This window comes from Pholcus phalangioides, unplaced genomic scaffold (genome assembly GCF_987345545.1).
Source record: "Pholcus phalangioides strain wild (caught in Gottingen) unplaced genomic scaffold, Ppha-v1.0 ptg000007l_1, whole genome shotgun sequence".
NCBI lineage: Eukaryota > Metazoa > Arthropoda > Arachnida > Araneae > Pholcidae > Pholcus > Pholcus phalangioides.
Window position 1 is genome coordinate 13593685 of NW_028301600.1, and position 18336 is coordinate 13612020.

At 36.0% G+C, this 18336-nt stretch overlaps 1 protein-coding gene across 2 annotated transcripts in view; it reads left to right on the plus strand.

The window, feature by feature from the left end:
• The window catches only part of LOC149084943 (chloride channel protein 2-like), a 424727-nt gene that overhangs the window by 334939 nt on the left and 71452 nt on the right, over window positions 1-18336 (plus strand). For both annotated transcript variants that reach the window (XM_089232681.1, XM_089232680.1), the window contains 2 exons: window positions 964-1157; window positions 11837-11960. In XM_089232681.1, coding sequence (XP_089088807.1) covers window positions 964-1157; window positions 11837-11960 — 318 coding nt within the window. The remainder of the gene's footprint in view (window positions 1-963; window positions 1158-11836; window positions 11961-18336) is intronic.

An 18336-nucleotide genomic window follows, 5' to 3' on the forward strand; every position in this document is an offset into this window, starting at 1 on the left:
ATGCAAAATTTGGCGACGATATGTCTGAAATTGTAGATTTGTATGGAGAATGTACACAGACACAAAATCAATTATTTATATATATATATATATATTTGTCTTCTCCAGTGGAAGTAAATCTACCATCAAGTTCATTGTCATATTCATCAATGTGTTGTCTATTATTTTTATTATTATTTATTTGTTTCACATTCTACATCTAAAATAGCCAGGTAGATGTGTATCATATATAGGGCTACCAGACATCCTCCTTTTGATGTCATTGCAAGCGTCTTCCTATGTTTTAGAAAATTTGCCCTTTTGTTCTCCTTTTTCAGGTTTCTGAAATTTTTTTTTTTCCTGGGGAAATTTTTTTCCACTCTGAAACATAACGGCCTATGTCTTGTTTGTTCCCCCACACATTTCTACACACTTTGGCAATTGCTGTTAAAAGTCCCAGAATACAAGAGCCCAAGTTTTGTATTTTTTTTTAACCATGACCCATCTGCTCCAGGTTAATATGAAAAAAACAGTGTGAAGAAAACAGCTCTGGAAGAAGAAATTTGCTACATCCATTTCAAAAGAATACCATCGTTTGCCCACCAACAGCTAACGTCATATACCGAAATGTGGAGGGACGAGGGTGTTACCTCTTCCATTCAGAAATAAAGAAAATAGGATGCAAGCAACATTCAATGCTGATTCGCAATGCTCCAGAAAGAAAGAAAAAGCTTTCTGAGGGTAGAGAAAGAAAACATTTTTGCCTTGCTCTGGGAAAAGAGTGCCAATGAGTGTGTTTTACAATATCACACATTTTGTAAATAGTTCTTTAAACATTGTGAACTTTAACAACTGCATTTTTACTACCTACAGCAACTACATTTCTTTGTGACCACATAAGCAAACTGCTGTGAATGAATTACTGTGCTTTGAATTGGTATTCATAAGTTTCTAAAATTATGAAATTATTTCTTAAACAAACAGAATCAATGATCCTTCTTGGATCTGTGCAAAGAATGGAACTGATGCGATTGCTTGATCGGCATTTAGGAAGAGAACGTAGGCTACAGGAAGTAGCGAGGCGGAAATCTGTTGATGAAGGAACTTACAAAGCTGCCCAAGAACAGCAGCGAAGAATGTCAAGATTTGAAGTCATTCCTGTATCTAGTCTTGGAAGGGTAAGTTTTATTATTTTTTTTAATCAAATAAAAATTTATTCATGCAATGAAAAGGTTAACAAAATTATACATTGTTCTTGATTAATTGAAAACTACCAAGGTCCCATACTGGTGGGTATAATGAATAGATGCAATAATAATGCTATTTATTATAAAATGTGAAATTGAATTATTTTCTAGTTTTTGAGATTAAAAAATGAAAGCGGGGGATCTTGGAAAAGTGGAAGGGTTGTAAAAAGAAAATTAATAAATGAGATAAGTATTTATATATAATATAATGCAATGGACAGGGAGTGCTTTAGTGTTTAAAAAAATATATCAACATTTAGCATAAAATAATTAACAGCAAAGATATTTTTAATTAATGATTTGACCAGGGAGGGGGTAAACAATCAGTAACAAAGGAGGGATTGTGTATCTGAGGATGAAATCAAAAGTTACTTTCAATATTGCCAATTTGTAGGTGTTCTTTGAATTTTTTTTTTTTTTTTTTGAAAATTGAAAATTGTGGAAGACTGTATCAGATCATCTGGAAGGCTATTATAAAATTTAGGAATGAGAAAGCTGAAATGTTTTCTAAGAATAGATTGATGCACTAGTAATATAAAATTATATATAAAAATGTATATAAAACTGTGTCTAGTGGATGTCTGTGATGAGTTTAGAGGTAAAGAGAAAACTGATTTTTCTTGATGAACATTTTTTCAGATCTATACTTGTCTTAACAGAAGGATATTTAGATGAAGATAAAGTTCATTTTTGAGAGTTGTGTAGTTGCTTGCCAAAATTCTAAATGCCTTTTTTGTAGAGAAATAATAAGAGCAGTATTTTTTACACAATCACTTCCCCAGAGTGGCAGACCATAAAACAAGTACGAGTGGAACATTGGAAAATAATGGGTTAATAAGAATACAAATACAACGCCACAACAGGCAAAATGCCCAACGAGGTGGCTGAGAAAAAGATGCCCATAAAAATATTGATGACATATATTTCAAAAATACAGCAACCCAATTAAAAATGCCATTAACAAAAATTATAATCAATATATACACATGATAAAATATTATACAATGTCCATAAAGAATACTTATGGTTGTCTTATTCCAAGTATGGATAGCTTCTCGATTTACCCCAACATGTTTATCGTATTTCATTTTAAACGTGTCAATTGTGTTACAATTTACTACCTCTGGGGGAAGCTATTCCATTTATTAACAATGCTATTAGAGAAAAATTCCCTGCGGCACCATAGCCTTGCATTGTCCCTCACCAATCGATACTGGTGTCTCCTTGTAAAAGCAGTCAATTGGCAGTGTACTAAAAGTTCATGGTCCATCCCATTGAAAATTTTGAACACTTCGATCATATCTCCTCGACACCTGCGTTCATCCAATGAAAACATATTCAAAAAATGAAGTCTCTCTTCACAACTCAAGCCCAGTGTGCCAATAAGAACACGCGTAGCTCTTCTCTGCACCACTTCAACCAAGTCTATGTCCCTCTGTAGGTATGGTCTCCAAAACCTTACAGCATACTCCAGTCCAGGACGAACTAAGCCTCGAAAAAGTGGAAGAATGACTTTGGGAGAACGCGAAGAGACTTTTTTGAAAATGAGACCAAGCATTCTATTCGCTTTTTTGACCACCACTGAACAATGTTCAGAAAACCTAAGTCGCTCGTCAATGAGAATTCCCAAATCGGTGACCCTAGTTGCATCCGGGATAGTGACACCATTCAACTCGTAAGAGAACCGTGGGTTGTTCTAACCAAAATGAGTGACCATGCACTTATCAACGCCAAACGTCATGCTCCATTCATTTTCCCATGCTGCAATCCTGTTTAAGTTGGTCTGGAGCAACTCCCTATTGTTTTGATTCCTGATTACCCCCATTAGCTTCACATCATCTGCGAATTTGCTAGTAATCCCATCGATACCCTGATCGAGTTTATCAATAAAAAGTGAAAAAAGTATGGGGCCAAGGACACTTCCTTGAGGAACTCCACTTGTGACGTCTGTCTAACCAGAGAATTCCCCGTTAAAGAAGATTGGTTCACATATGCAGGGCCGTATTTATGCTTTTGCCACCTGTGGACTATAAAAATTTTGCCGCCCCCTCCCATTTCAGTCTAACTTTTTTAACCCCCCCCCCCTCCACTAATAAATCAAACAAACTAGACAAAAAAGTGATACTGTATATAGTTGCACCAAAATTTTACTTTTCTGTCTTATATTCGTATCCTATTCCGATCCATAATGATTGCCATATAATGGGTGGGGTGTTCAATCTCCGGCCCACAGCTGTCAACACTTCGATGAAAAATACTGATAAATTTAATTCAATTTGTGGTGCATACATTCGAATATAGAAGTATCTCGGCACCAATCAATGGTGACGAGATACTTTTTGCTTTCTTGGTTATAGTCTAGCAACAAAATCAATAATGCATTACATAATATCTATACATATTATATATAACCACACGTCCTTTCAAAATTGTTTCGTGGACCGACTAAAATTTTAGACAGGGCCTGCCAGTGGTTTGTGCATTAGAAAAACTAGTGGTAGATGGCAGCACTACACATGACAAGCATTTACACATAAACAAACTTCACGCCAGGTTTCACTACTCGTACACACACATTCCAACATGTGCCAATTCATTAGAGGTTCCGCAGAGGAATATGGCGCAGGAGCGAGGTGCATGTCTGGTTTAGTAGTAGTTTGTGCACTCGTGTGATTTAAATTCTTGCATTACTTGAATGGGCAGAGTGTCCCACAATCGCCTGACGGTTTTCAAAATGGGAATAGCAAGAAAATGGTGACAGATATCAAAGTCATTCTTGCAGAATGTAAATGTGTGAAGTCAGGAATTTCATTAATGTTTCAAGGGATTATATAGTTATTAAAATAAAATAAAAAAATATTTTTTTATACGGACAACCTGTGCCCAAAAACTAAATTAAGAAGTTGTCTCTTCTGATGTCAATGAAAAAATTTCCACGTTTCTAAGTGCAATATTTGCAGAGATATCTGAATTCAAAAATCGGAGAAAATTTGGAAAAGAAGTGATGTCCATTAGTTTTTGTCTCCGATTTTTGAATTAAAATCTCAGTAAATACTTAGAAACAAGGAAATTCTTATTAACTGCTTTTGTTTCTTCCATTTTTGTTCTTTTCCCTGTGCTACTTTTATGTTGAAAGCTACATAATAAAAAAATATAATAATAGCATAGATTATGTGAAAAATTCTTTGAAAAGTTAATTTAGTATTTAAAAGGTTAGAGTAATACATATTTTATAGATTTTCTTCTGTTATTCCAAAATCAATTTTTGTGAAAATTTTTTTACTGATAGTCAAAAATGAGCCATGTTAAAAATCAGTGACCAGAAATGCATCACGAAACTTCATGGTTTTAAAAACTTGGCATGTTCATCAGTTTCCCCAGACAATTTTTCAAAATTTCAATTCTACAGGTCTGAATAATCAAATTTATTATAAATTGATTCTAGATACGAATTGATGTGGGATTTGCTGAGTAGTAATTAGTATTTTTTATATTAGAATTAAAAACAAAATGAGCAGTAACTAATACATATTTTATTGTGGTCTTTTGTTTCTATATTTCGATGTGTGCTGCTTTATTTCGCTGGGCACCTACTCGCCCTCCCACCTCTACTTGTGACAATATTATTTGGGAAGGCCGCACACTGTAAATAGGAAGGTTAGACAATCATACATTTTTTTACTTCAATGGCAGTCTGTGTGAAAAAAACACAAAAAATAAACAATATGGTTTAATAATTATATATTATTTACGATAGAAATGACACATATGACACTTAAACACATTTACAAAATGTGAATTTAAAAAAAAAAATTTTTTGTCCACTCTTTTTATACTCAAACTAAAATTTGCCGCCCCTAAGAATTCGTCTCTCTGGGCTATAGGCCCCTCTAAATACACTGCTGCACATATGGTTTCAGGTTGTAGAATTTATGTAAAATTAAGTGAAGTTTTCATTTTATATGTTTACTGTGATAACCATTTTGAATTTTAATCAATATAAATGCCAAGGTATTTTTTCTATATCTCATTGGAGAATTTATTGTTATTCAAAAAGAGTAAATCCTAGTTTCAATTATTTTCGAGGTAGATGGTAATATTGAAATAGGCCTGTAGTTGCTAAGATTATTTAACACGTTCACTGCCTAAATTGCTTGTCGAGTGCGTGGGGTGTTTTTTTTTAAGATTGAAACTAGTTTTATACATGATGCCACCATGGTGTCATGAGCCCCCTGGTACATCCTTCATGATGCCACGTGCCGTGGCGTCATTAGCAGTGAACGTGTTAATTGCAATTTGGTTCAATTTTAAATTTTTATTATTTTAGTTATAATATGTTTATTAGTTATTATTACTAAGGACTGTAGTTAATAAGGTTATCACCATTATTAAAAACAGGAATAACTACAACCGATTCAAGTGATTCAGGAAATTTCCTCCTTTCAATGCATTTATTAGGTCTGCCATTAGTTAAAACTCTTCAAAGTTTTTCTAAATGTATATTTAAGTAGTTAAGGTATCATAACAAGGGACAGTGTCTTTAAGGGATTTTGCAGTTCTGTGGACTTCATTTCGATCAGTAGGAGTCAGAAAAATGGATTTATCAATGTGTGAAATGAATTGCTCAAAACTGCCACTATTTTCATGATTTTGATAGGCAATATTTATAAAGTGGCTATTACAACTATTAGTTGGCAAATATATATTAGTTTTGAAAAGTAGTGTGAAATTTTTTTTCAGACCCAAGCATTGTATTAACTAATTTCCATTGTTCAGATGATGTAGAGCTGTTGAATAATATGCAGGGTGATTATAAAAAAAACTATCCCGACATATGGGCCCCTAACTATCATACCATTCACAGAAACTGAATGAAATTTTGGCATAAGGTATTTTGAGGTATGCACTCAAGAATGATATGGAAAACAACAGTGTCACTCTAACATGAATGGTATGATAGTTAGGGGCCCATATGTTGGGATAGTTTTTTTATAATCATCCTGTACATACTCAGACTGTAAGGTACACATGCTCACACTTGTGGCACAACTCAATCAGTAGTAACTTGCCCATGGCAATAGACCGAAGTTGTGCTCAGTTTGAAAGAAAGAAATGAAAAAAAAAAGTCACATATTCATAGATTATTTCTTTCTTGCATTTTTTTTATTTGTTTGCTTGTTTTTTTAAAATTATGTTTAGTTTATTATTTACTTTTTGTGTTTGAAAATTAACTCAACAATGATTGTGTCCACTAGTATGGATCAACAACACTCTCTTGGATGGATTTTCTTTTTTTTTGTGCAATGTGCATTTTGTTAATGTGATGAATACAATTGTAGCACTATAAAATTTTGATAGTAAATAAAGTACACAGTTTTTATATACATATATGCAAGTAGCGTGCAAAGAATTACTTTTTGCTTCAAAAAAATGTTATCTCAACTCAGAGGAAGGGGTAACACCCCCCCCCCCCCCCAGGCAGGAAATACATAGAAATTTCCTCTAGAAGAAAGTACAATTGAAAAAAAAAATTTCAATCTTAAAATGTTTTTGACAAACTTCTTGATATTTATATATTTTTACATTCTCTACAATATCAACAAATGAGAGGCTAACACAAATGGTATTTCAGATTTAAAAAAATAATTTTAACAAAATTAGTGTTTTTAGATTTAGCTTGTAGACGACTGAGTAATCACTAATAAAAAAAAAAAAGACCAGAGATATTTGAAACCAGCAATAAAAAACGAATTACTTTTCTTGTTTTGGCCACTGATACAAATGCAACTGTAGCATGAAAATCACCGGCAGTAGATAGGCTAAAAGTGAGGACAACCAATAAGGACAGAGAAGCAGCATAAAGTAAAGCATTTTATTGTGTTTCACAAATTTTCCACATGACCTTGTGGAGGACTAATCAGGCTGGAATCTCAGCCGAAGAAACGGTGTGACGAATGAAACGAACATTAATGCTCTGGTGCACGGCAAAGTCCTTTTTACTTTTTCCTTGCCTAGCTCCGGGGATTTTCGTGCTACAGGTGCCATTCCAACGCTATTTAGTGTTTTTCAGTATGGAGATCGCATTCCAATACAAAAAACTTGGTGTTGCCATTTGATATTTTCTCACTGTAACCGTAACTGTTAGAGTGACACTGTTGTTTTCCATATCATTCTTGAGCGCATACCTCAAAATACCTTATGCCAAAATTTCATTCAGTTTCTGTGAATGGTATGATAGTTAGGGGCCCATATGTCGGGATAGTTTTTTTATAATCACCCTGTATATTATTCAACAGCTCTACATCATCTGAACAATGGAAATTAGTTAATACAATGCTTGGGTCTGAAAAAAAATTTCACACTACTTTCCAAAACTAATATATATTTGCCAACTAATAGTTGTAACAGTAGAGAAACAGGCTTTATAAGCGTGCGTAAGTTAAGACTCATTTCGTTCGCTAGAACACCTCGGTGAATTTCTTGGTGTTATTTTGCAGCAATTGGTTAATTTCAAATTTTAACAGTAAAAATGAGTAACCACCAACGTTTAGATGATGGAATGAGGTGACGAATTGTGGGGAGGCTAGGAGCAGGCAATCTCAAGTCCAGATTTGTAGAGAGTTCAATTTAACGCTCAGCGTCGTGTGTTACTTATGGAAACAGTTCCAGGATACCGGATCCATCGAGAGAAAGCCTGGGCAAGGTCGTCCAAGAGCCACGACAGCCAGAGAAGATCGCCATTTGTCGATTATAGGGAGGAGTAACAGGAGTGCTACAGCTTCTCAGCTCTCTCGTGACTTGTATGCAGCCACAGGAACCCTTGTATCAATGGTGACTGTTTCCAAAAGAGTTCATGAGAGAGGGTTGTTTGCAAGAAGACCTGCTGTTTGCGTCCCGCTCACTTCTATGGACAGGAGAATCCGTTTATCATGGTGTATGGATCAATGGTCGACCGTTCTCTTCACTGATGAGTCCTGGTTCAGCCTAAGCACCGATTCTCTCCGTACGTTCATATGGAGAGAACCAGGGACCCGCTACCTACCCTCCAATGTCCGCGAAATCGACCAATATGGCGGAGGAGGTTTAATGGTCTGGGCAGGCATCATGTTGGATGGCCGCACACCTCTCCATGTCTTTGAAAGAGGCACTGTGACTGGTGTGAGGTATAGGGATGAGGTCTTGGAGCCCTATGTTCGCCTTTTTAGTGGTGCAGTTGGCCCTGAGTTCATTTTAATGGACGATAACATGAGGCCACATAGAGCTCTTCTGCTCGACGATGTTCTAGAGAGTGAGGATATTCGCCGGATGGATTTGCCAGCCAGATCTCCAGACCTTAACCCTATAGAGCATGTCTGGGACGCTATGGGGACACTTGCAACTCGCAACCCCCCTCCGGGAACCATCCAGGGAATGAAAACAGCGTTACTGAACGAGTGGGACCAATTGCCACAGGAAATTATAAACTGCCTTATTTCAAGTATGAAATTACGTTGCGAGACCTGTATATCTGTAAGAGGGGACCATACCCCCTATTGACCCATCTATTAACCCATTTTTTTGTTTATTCTGCAACGCACGATCATGTGTGTGTGTATTACAACTATTGAATGGTTATTTGTTTTCTATTGTATCAATGTATGTACATATCAAATTTCATTAAAATCGGTACAGTAGTTCTAGAGATAATTGTCCAAGTCTGCAAATTCTCTTAATTTCTTACACCAGTGTGAGTTAAGTAATAAGAGCAAAAAAAAAAAAGAAAAAAAATCAATTTTTTCTTTAGCTATCTATAAATTCTATTAATATTATAATTTTAATTCATATTTTAATAAATGTTATATATAAATTTATACGATTTTCACAATACTGCACATTAAAACTGATGACCCCTCGCTTAAGCCGTCACTCCACTTACTCCGCCATAACTTTTCGATAACATGAGGTGACGACTTATCAAGGTTTTACTGTATGTATGTATATATTTCTTTTCGTAGCTTTATTTTTTAAGATAAATATCCACATTTTAGAGTTTGTGAGTGATTGTTTATGATTTTTGAGTATTGTAGATATGGCATGTAACAATTTTTGCAGATTCAGATAATAGAGACAATAATTTCATTCACTAAGTTAGAAATACTGATATTGCAGTGTTGCATAGCTAGGCTGTTATCCGCAGTTACATTAGAAGTACTACCGATTTTATTGACATTCCAGAAGTTGTAGGTAAATTTGGAGTTTGTTGAAGAGAAACACATTATAAGCAAATCCAGTTTGCTACACTAGCTTTGGCAATATTATGTAAACTCTTTTCACTATATCCTAACGCAGAAAATATGGAAGCACTCTTTACAGTTTAAACAGGTTAACTTATCATTCTCGTTTTTGATAAATACTTTGCACCAAAAGCATTTTTTAAAATCATTTGCAGAGCTCGTCAATTATCTCAAGATATTAAGCACCCCTTTTTTTATTAGTTATGTAGATATAAAAAATTATACAGTGCCCCATATGTGCTAATGCAGCCTTTATCTCATTAACCTCCATTGTAGAGGTACAATTCCAATTTAAAAAATACTCAAAATGCATTCAAAAATCACTCTGTACCAGTTTTGAGAGTGGAAATACAGTGTGCCAAATATTCTTTTTTGTAACAATCCCTTTCCCCCTCCACTAAAAAATAAAACTTCAGTATTTATAAAAATTATTTTTTTGACACTTATACAGTCTGTCCCAAATTGTTTGCATAGCAGATATCTCTTCAACTGTTGACTTTAAAAACATACTTTCAATTACAATTTTTTTTTTCAAATGACATGCGGTTAATTAAAATGTCTTGAATTTCTTGAGAGGTCACATACATAAAAAACATTGAGAAATTAAAAAATTACTATGTTTTGGTAACATATCTCTGCATTGGCAGGTTGGAATTGGCTCATAAATGTTCATTTTATGGAAATCATTATGATTAATCAAATCAAATTATTAGGGTTTTATTTTATTGTGTATTTTTTAAAACAAGAATGTGTTTTATTTCCCACTATACCAAACACTTCTAATCCTTATTGTATAAAGTTATGAAAAAGTAATTATTCAACATATTGAGGACTAAGTAGTGAAGTAATACTATAAAAAAATATCTGTTGTAATTCTCTTAAATGGATTGAAGCAAAGGCAAAAAATTTTAACGGTTCCAAATTCAAACCTCGAGTAACATAAGAAATACAAATTCAAAAGTGGTTTCTTTGTGAAAGAACTTGACCAAAAATGTTTTTTATCAGAATTATTAAAGTGTGGAACTTTTATTTTTAGTTGCAATGGCAATCAAATTTTTCAAACTTAAAAATTTACATTTTCGTAATTTGAATTACACTTTCAATCATTGGCAACTGAATGCTGGCTGAAAACTTGAAAATCAACTGTCTCCACAAATACTGCATTTAAAAACATAGAATTTTTGTAAGTGACATCTTGGAGCAGGATTCATATTTGCCTAATTGGAAGTTTTTAGCACATCTAGTCTATATAGAAAAATAATATATTTTTAATATATATGTTATGGTAATACATCGCTTCACCCCTGTCCCAGCCCTAAGGCCATGCAGGTGAAAGTGGTATACGCGATGGTAAATGTGATAAATCTGGTTATTATTTTATGCATAATTGCTGATCATTTTGGTAAGTTTGATCAATTTCTCTGAATGTATTACTTTTACCAGTCATTATGCATAATCCCCAGCTGGAATTGGTAAATAAATACAAATACAAATACAACGCCACAACAGGCAAATTGTCCAACGAGGTAGCTGACTTAAGAACATCATGGATCCCCGAGCCATTTTTTTGGAGGCCCTACCTACTACTACTACACCACACATGCCCCGCGGAACCCCCCAACGAATCTGTACATGCGGGAATGTGCGTGTACGTGTACTGAAACCTGACGTGAAGTTTTGTTGTTTCTCTGTAATGCTTGTTATGTGTAGTGCTGCCATCTGCCACTAGTTTTCTAACTATGAGTGAAGTGTTATGATTGAATGATTTATCATTGTAGGACTGTTGCTCTCTGTGGCGAGACTTTTTAACGGGGAGATCGGCTCGCATTTGCGCCTTGAAGTTGGGAACCACAGAAAACCAACTTCAGCCGACCACCACTGTGGGGTTCGAACCTGGATCCTCGCATCGCGAGTCCGTCACTATAACCACTCGACCACCACAGTGGATAAATCATCAATGCATTACCTAAATTTACTGGACAGTTTGCTCAAGCTTTAGTTTAGGATGATGGATTCAATTGCCCAAAGTTATTGCCCTTGGTTTACTGGTGTCCGCCAGGAATCAAATCCTGGCTCCTCTTGCAGTCTGGACAAGTGTGCTAACCAGTATACCATGGGAGATGCAACTATGCTTTCCTTATGACACAGTGGCATGACACCCTGAAGTAAAGACTTAGCAGCTTCCCTTAACTTCAGCAATTAGCTTCCTTTTATTGCCAAAAGTCAAACGTATAGGGGTTCATGACTTAAGTTAATAATACCAGAATAAGTTTTTTCTCTTTTAGTGATATTGTGTGTGTGTGTAAATTTTGTTTACACTATTTTTTTACAATTCAGTCTGCATCGAGGGGTTCTCCTCCACCATCGCCTCCCATGACACCTACATCACCAAAAAAGTCAATCTTAAAGCATTCCCCTATGCATTCTCCTTATTCCACAATTACTTCAAGTATTGCCCATGGTAAGTATTTTTGATGTATTTGCTGTTACTTATATAAGTGTAAAATACATGTATTTTTGTTTTATAAATTTTTCTTTTTATTCTTTAAAGAAATTTGAGAAGAAAAGCGTAGTGAAATATTTTTATGATGTTTTTTAACTTGAAAAATTTTTTTTTGTTCTTTTTGAGACAAGATTTAATCATTTCCTAACAAAAATTAAAATCAAGAATTTTTTTTATATCACTTGAAACATTATATAAAATTATGTATATACATTAGCGTGGGCAAAGGGGTCTCTAACCCCCCCCCCCCCCCAAGCCGAGATTATAGTGTTATTTGGCAGGAAAAACACTTGAACCCCCTTTTTAAGGGAAAATTTTGGTTTAACCCTCCCCTCCGAGAAATTCTGCATACACCCTTAGGTGTACATATATAAATCCTAACTACCAGTATGAAACTAATTTCTGAGGTAATTATTTGTGTTTTTTATTTATTTTTATTTGTTCTCTTCATTGCATTTGTTCATTTAACATGATCAAAATTTGAGGTTAAAAAAACGATAAACAATCTGTATTTCAGAGAACAAAATATTTTTGTAGGAGGTTGTCCACAAATTATTTAGCTTTGTTAGTTGACATGCTTAATTAAAACATTTTTTATAGCATTAAAAAATAAAATTTTCTATAGCCATTTAGTCTGCTTAGATACCACTGTATGATCATCATGCTGACCTCCGATTGTGAGGATCCAGATTCAAACCCCACTGGCAGCACAGCACAGTGGTTGTCAGCTGAATTTAGTTTTCTAACTTTGAGGCACAAATGCGAGCTGGTCTCCCATTTGAAAAAGTGTCTCCGCAGAGAGCAGGCAGACTTCTGACGTGATACTTACATAAACATGAAAAATTCAAGCATTTGCCATCTTTACTTCAAAAAAACATGAAAGAAAACTGGCAGCACCAACAAGATGAAACAATCTCAACTCTGATGACATAGATACGTTAGGGCCACGCGTACACTTATAACCCACATTTTGGCATGTACCAATTCATTAGAAATTCTGCAGAAGAATGTGTATGAGTTGCATGTATGGTTAAATATTAGCTACAACGTATGAGGCTGAATATTGACTTCAACATTGTTTAGTTTTTTACACTATTAATTTACTAAAATGTGTATTTAGAAAGCAGAAAGGGAGTCTATTAAAAATCCAGAGGCCTTATTGAAATAAGAGGAACATTGGAGATAGTGATGATGCACTGTTTGCAATTTGGTTAGGAACAGTGAGATTTTTTTTTTGCCATATGGTGGATACAAGGAGAGGTGAAACATAATTTGCAATGAAGGACAGCTTCGTCTTTATAAAATCTGAATGGTTTGGATCAGGGCTGGACCAACAAAATTGTCTGACATGCCAGGGCATGTAAAAATTTTGACTAGCCATGCATTATTTTCAATAACATGCCAGATGGTAGCATATAAAATGTTGTTTCTGGCATGTATTATTTTAAGAAAGGGGAAATGCATATCTTAAAGCTGCCACTTGGTAATAAAAAATGCTAGCATGCTGACCTTTCACAATGCGTCTATAGGTTAATATGATATTTTTACCCATTCTGACCTGATTTTTCTTTTTTTTTTTTGAACAATTGAAAACGTTTTTTCTATAACTATTTCATCTTTAGGTCCAATAAAACATGAAAATATTAAACATTTTTCTGAAAAATAAATGTCAGTGGTCACCCCCATTTGAATTTTTTTTCTTTGTCTGAACTTCACAGGCCTTTCTTGTCAAGTTGATTCTAATCACCTTTATAACAAACTCATTTTCAATTTCTTCAAGCTTTTTTTTTAAATTTAAAATTATTATCTCTTTTTTCATTCTTGTAAAAATGTATATTAAGAATTCATATAACCCAATGAGATATTGTTCCCACCATAATCGCCACCGTCAACTATATGAACAGTATTTTCTGTTCTCTCCTCTCTTTTCATTTATTATATATATCATTATTATTTGTTATCATTGTATTGAATTTTCCGTAAATATCTACTCTATAATGCTGTGATTGAGCCAAGTCGCCTTCTTGACAATTTTTTTCACTGTTGTATAATATTGTTTTCTTGAAAAAATAAAATATATTGATTGACTGATTGAAATTCTGCAATGATTCTAATTGGCAAAATTTAACATTAAGAGGCAAATATTGAACTTATATAATTATAAATGCAAAAATTTAATTGAATAGGTGTCTGGAAGAAGGGCATATGTTACAATGGAAGAGTTGATCAACTTTGCCCAAGAATATTAAGAAGACACCAACGAATAAGGCAAATACACGAAAATACAAAAATCTTATTTATTTCAACACCAATGGGGGTTGTCTTCCGAGGAAAAAATATTTAACCACTAATCATGCTGACCGAGTTTCCCACTTGGGTTGAATACCAAATTTTAATGCTTAGTTGCTCAGCGGAAAAAGTATGTCGGTTCACTTCAAACGTTGTGGTCAGAATGAAGCTGGGAGTCTGTGTTAGATACTAATACAGCATCCTGATTGGACAATTGCGGAATAGTGCTACCCGATTGGTCTATTCAAATTTTTTTAGAATTTCCGCTTGAAATGAATTTAAGCCATGGTGTTGTGATCTGGGGTATAGATTTATTATCTTTTACTAGTATATTTTTGAAGGCTTTCTTCTCTTTCTTTCAAACCGAACACAACTCGGGTCTATCGCCATCTATGGGCGATTTACTACCTAGTGAGTTGTGCCGAAAATGTAACTGTGTCTGTGTACCTAACAGTCTGAGTGCGTATGTAGTGTTGTGTTTGGTGTTTCAGTGCTGCCATCTATATTTCAGAAGTGAGTGATGTGTTATGATTTAAATACATTTGGACTGTTTGTAGGTCTGTTGCTCTCTGTGGTGAGACTTTTCAAAGGGGAGATCGGCTTGCATTCGGGCCTTGAAGTTGGGAACCACAAAGAACCAGCTTCAGCCGACCACAACTGTGGTGACGGCGGGGTTCGAACCCGGGACCTTGCGACGCAAGTCCATCACTATGACCACTCAACCATCACAGCGACATTTTTGAAGGCCTGAATATATATGCCTTCTTAAAAACCTAAATCAACTGTGGACTTTATGAAAAACTCTCGCTTCTTGAAATTTGAATCTATGGCCCTCTCGCCAACAGTGAGTGGCGATGGTCGATTTTTCACATTCCTGATTCTTAACACGGGAAGCGTGTTCATTTAATTTTGTTTTTATGGGTCTCCTTGTCTGTCCTATGTAACCAGAGGGCAATCACCACATGAAATGTGATTTCCCCATTGTTTATTCTGTAGTATAGCATCTTTAGGGGGCATGAAACGAAAGTTTTTAGTGGGTACATCCATGGCCCCCACATAGAGGGGGGCTGACAGGGCTCTAGCCCTGGGGCCCGGGACGATTATCATCTTTTTTACTTTTTCACGCTATAAATTAACTACAGAAGGGGCCCGTTAAAAGTCTGACCGAGGGGCCCGCAAAATATCCCAGCCTAGAGGCCCCGCTACAGGATGTGGGGGCCATGGGTACATCTATGGTTGTTAGATTAAACTTTTTGAGAATCGGTTTGATCTTCAGTGAGAGTATTGGATCGTAGCGTATGACTACACTTTATTTCAGTGGCCTCTCTGTAATATTTAGAGTAATATATCTGTAATATATCTCAGCTGTTTGGATTCAACTGTACGTATTATTTGAGCGAAGCTAGATAAATTTCTAACTGTATTATTACTTGACTAAGTGAGTGGAAAGAGAGAATCAGAATGGGGAATTTAACGAGGTTGCATGAAGCTGTACTAATGTTAAAGACTACAGGGCTGAGAGATAGCGTTGGTTTGTGCACTTTGGGTAGGCCATTGATACTTGACGAAATGGCGTTTGATGGAATTATGCTCTTCTTTGCATGCTCAGGAGGAGGGACACTCAGTTTTACCACTTCTTTCAATTTTTTAAAGTGGGAATTGGATGGATCTTTCTTTAATTCTTTATAAGGACCATTCAAAATATCTGATGCCCAAAGAGAGCAATACTCTCTTTGGGCATTATCACAATTTATCCCAATTTATCCACAATTTATCTGCTCTAGAAATTACGATATTTTTGTCATTTTTTGTAGTTGTTTGATGCTTCGACTTTCGTCTGTTGAATAGCGTACTGAGACCTTTTTGTTCTTTCACTTATTATCCACCAAATGTTGGATACAAGATGTCTCAGGGTGTCTTTTTGTTCGGATAGAATCTTACTGTGTGAAACTGACTTTTCTATAGGGCAATGAAGTTAATTGGGTTCAATTTAGGTTTTTCGAATCATGTCATCCCATGCAACAGAAACTTTTGGCGTTTCGTACTTATGTAGCAAGAGCATTTAACATCTGTTCAGATCGGAACACATTAGACCATGAACTTGAAACCATCAGAGCAATTGCAAAAGACTGGGGGTTGCAACATTTTCATTGCATTAACGGTTTTTGTATGCATCGCTGCAAGTGACCAGGCAAAGACACGTTGACAATGAACAAATAATTTATTAGGTTTTCTAACAAAGAATACTGAACTGAAAAGTCAATCACCTTCACGAGTCGGGGAATTTGAAGGGGTCGAGATAAGTCCACAAACATTCAGTCCTCTTGACAGGTAGTAACGAGTCCATGGGGTCCGGTTGATAACGAAGAAACCATAGAGTCTGATTAGCAGCGACGAGCAGTCAACGGCGATGAGTCCAGCGATGACGACAAGGTTGTAGAGCCCGATAGGCGGCAATAAACGATCGTAGAATCCGGTCAGCAGAGACGAACGATCGGCGACGAGTCCGTAGGATCCCGGTTGACGTAGATGAGCGATCGATGATGAGTCCGTGGGTACCGGTCGGTGGCAATGAACGACCGACGGCGACGAGTCCGTAGGTTCCAGTCGGTGGCGATGGATGCGTAGGCTCCCGGTGTTGGATTTAGCCCATCTGATGATGACGAAGCAAGAGCGTTCAGGAACGATAAGTTATAGTTATTCCTGCTTAGCAGATTGAGAGGAATTTTTCTGACAACTTGGCATAGGCAACTTCTGGTGGAGGTGACCCTCAGTGAAAGGGTGGAAGTTCAATTCATTATTTTTCAGAGACCTCAGCAATGAGTTGGCAGATCGCTTCCAAAGATGGAGAACTCCTAGCACACCAACAGTGCTCACGCTCTAACAAATCACAAAAAGCAGCAAGTAAGAAGGAGCTACGCCTTCTTATACAAGTTAAAGTGCTCCAAGTGCCACCTAGGCTTATTTGCATACCAGGAAGAAATTCTCTCCGCATTAGTGCGGTGACGTAGCCGAAAAATGTACGTCTACATGAGGAAGATGACATCACTCCCCGGGAGACGTTCAATCTAGGATCATTGTGTGATCTCGAATTGGAGATCGTCACAGGGTAACACTAAGATCGTTGACGAAATAAGTAGAAAATTCTTGAAACCAGCACGAGGAACCACTTTAGAAAATATTACAGAGAGGCCACTGAAATAAAGTGTAGTCATACCCTACGATCCAATACTCTCACTGAAGATCAAACCGATTCTCAAAAAGTTTAATCTAGCAACCATAGATGTGCCCACTAAAAACTTTGGTTTCATGCCCCCTAAAGATGCTATACCACAGAATAAACAATGGGGCATTTATTACATTCCATGTGGGGATTGCCCTCTTGGTTATATAGTGCAGACAAGGAGACCCATAAAAACAAAATTAAATGAACACGCTTCCTGTGTTAAGAATCAGGAATGTGAAAAATCGACCATCGCCACTCACTGTAGGCGAGAGGACCATAGATTTAAATTTCAAGAAGCGAGAGTTTTTCACAAAGTCAAGTCCACAGTTGATTTAGGTTTCTACAAAGGCACGTCTATAGTCGGGCCTTCAAAAATATAATAGTAAATGATAATAAATCTACACCCCCGATCGCAACATCATGGCTTAAACTCATTTAGAGCGGGAATTCTAAGAAAATTCGAATCAACCAATCAGGTAGCACTATTCCACAAGCGTCCAATCAGGATGCCGCATTAGTATCTAACGCAGGCTCACACCTTCATTCCGACCATGACGTCTGACGTGAACAAACATACTTTTTCCACTGAGCAACCAAGCGTTAAGATTTGGTATTCAACCCAAGTGGGAAACTCGGTCAGCATGTGACTAGGGGTTAAATATTTTTCCTCAGAAGATGACACCCATTAGTGTTGAAGTGCATTAGGATTTTTGCAGGGGCATCAGAAGTGTTTGGAACTTGTGGGTGCTCTTCTTGATCTTTATATAAGAAATTTTAACTTCTCAATCAATTCAGGGTGCTCAGGTCCATGCTATAAAT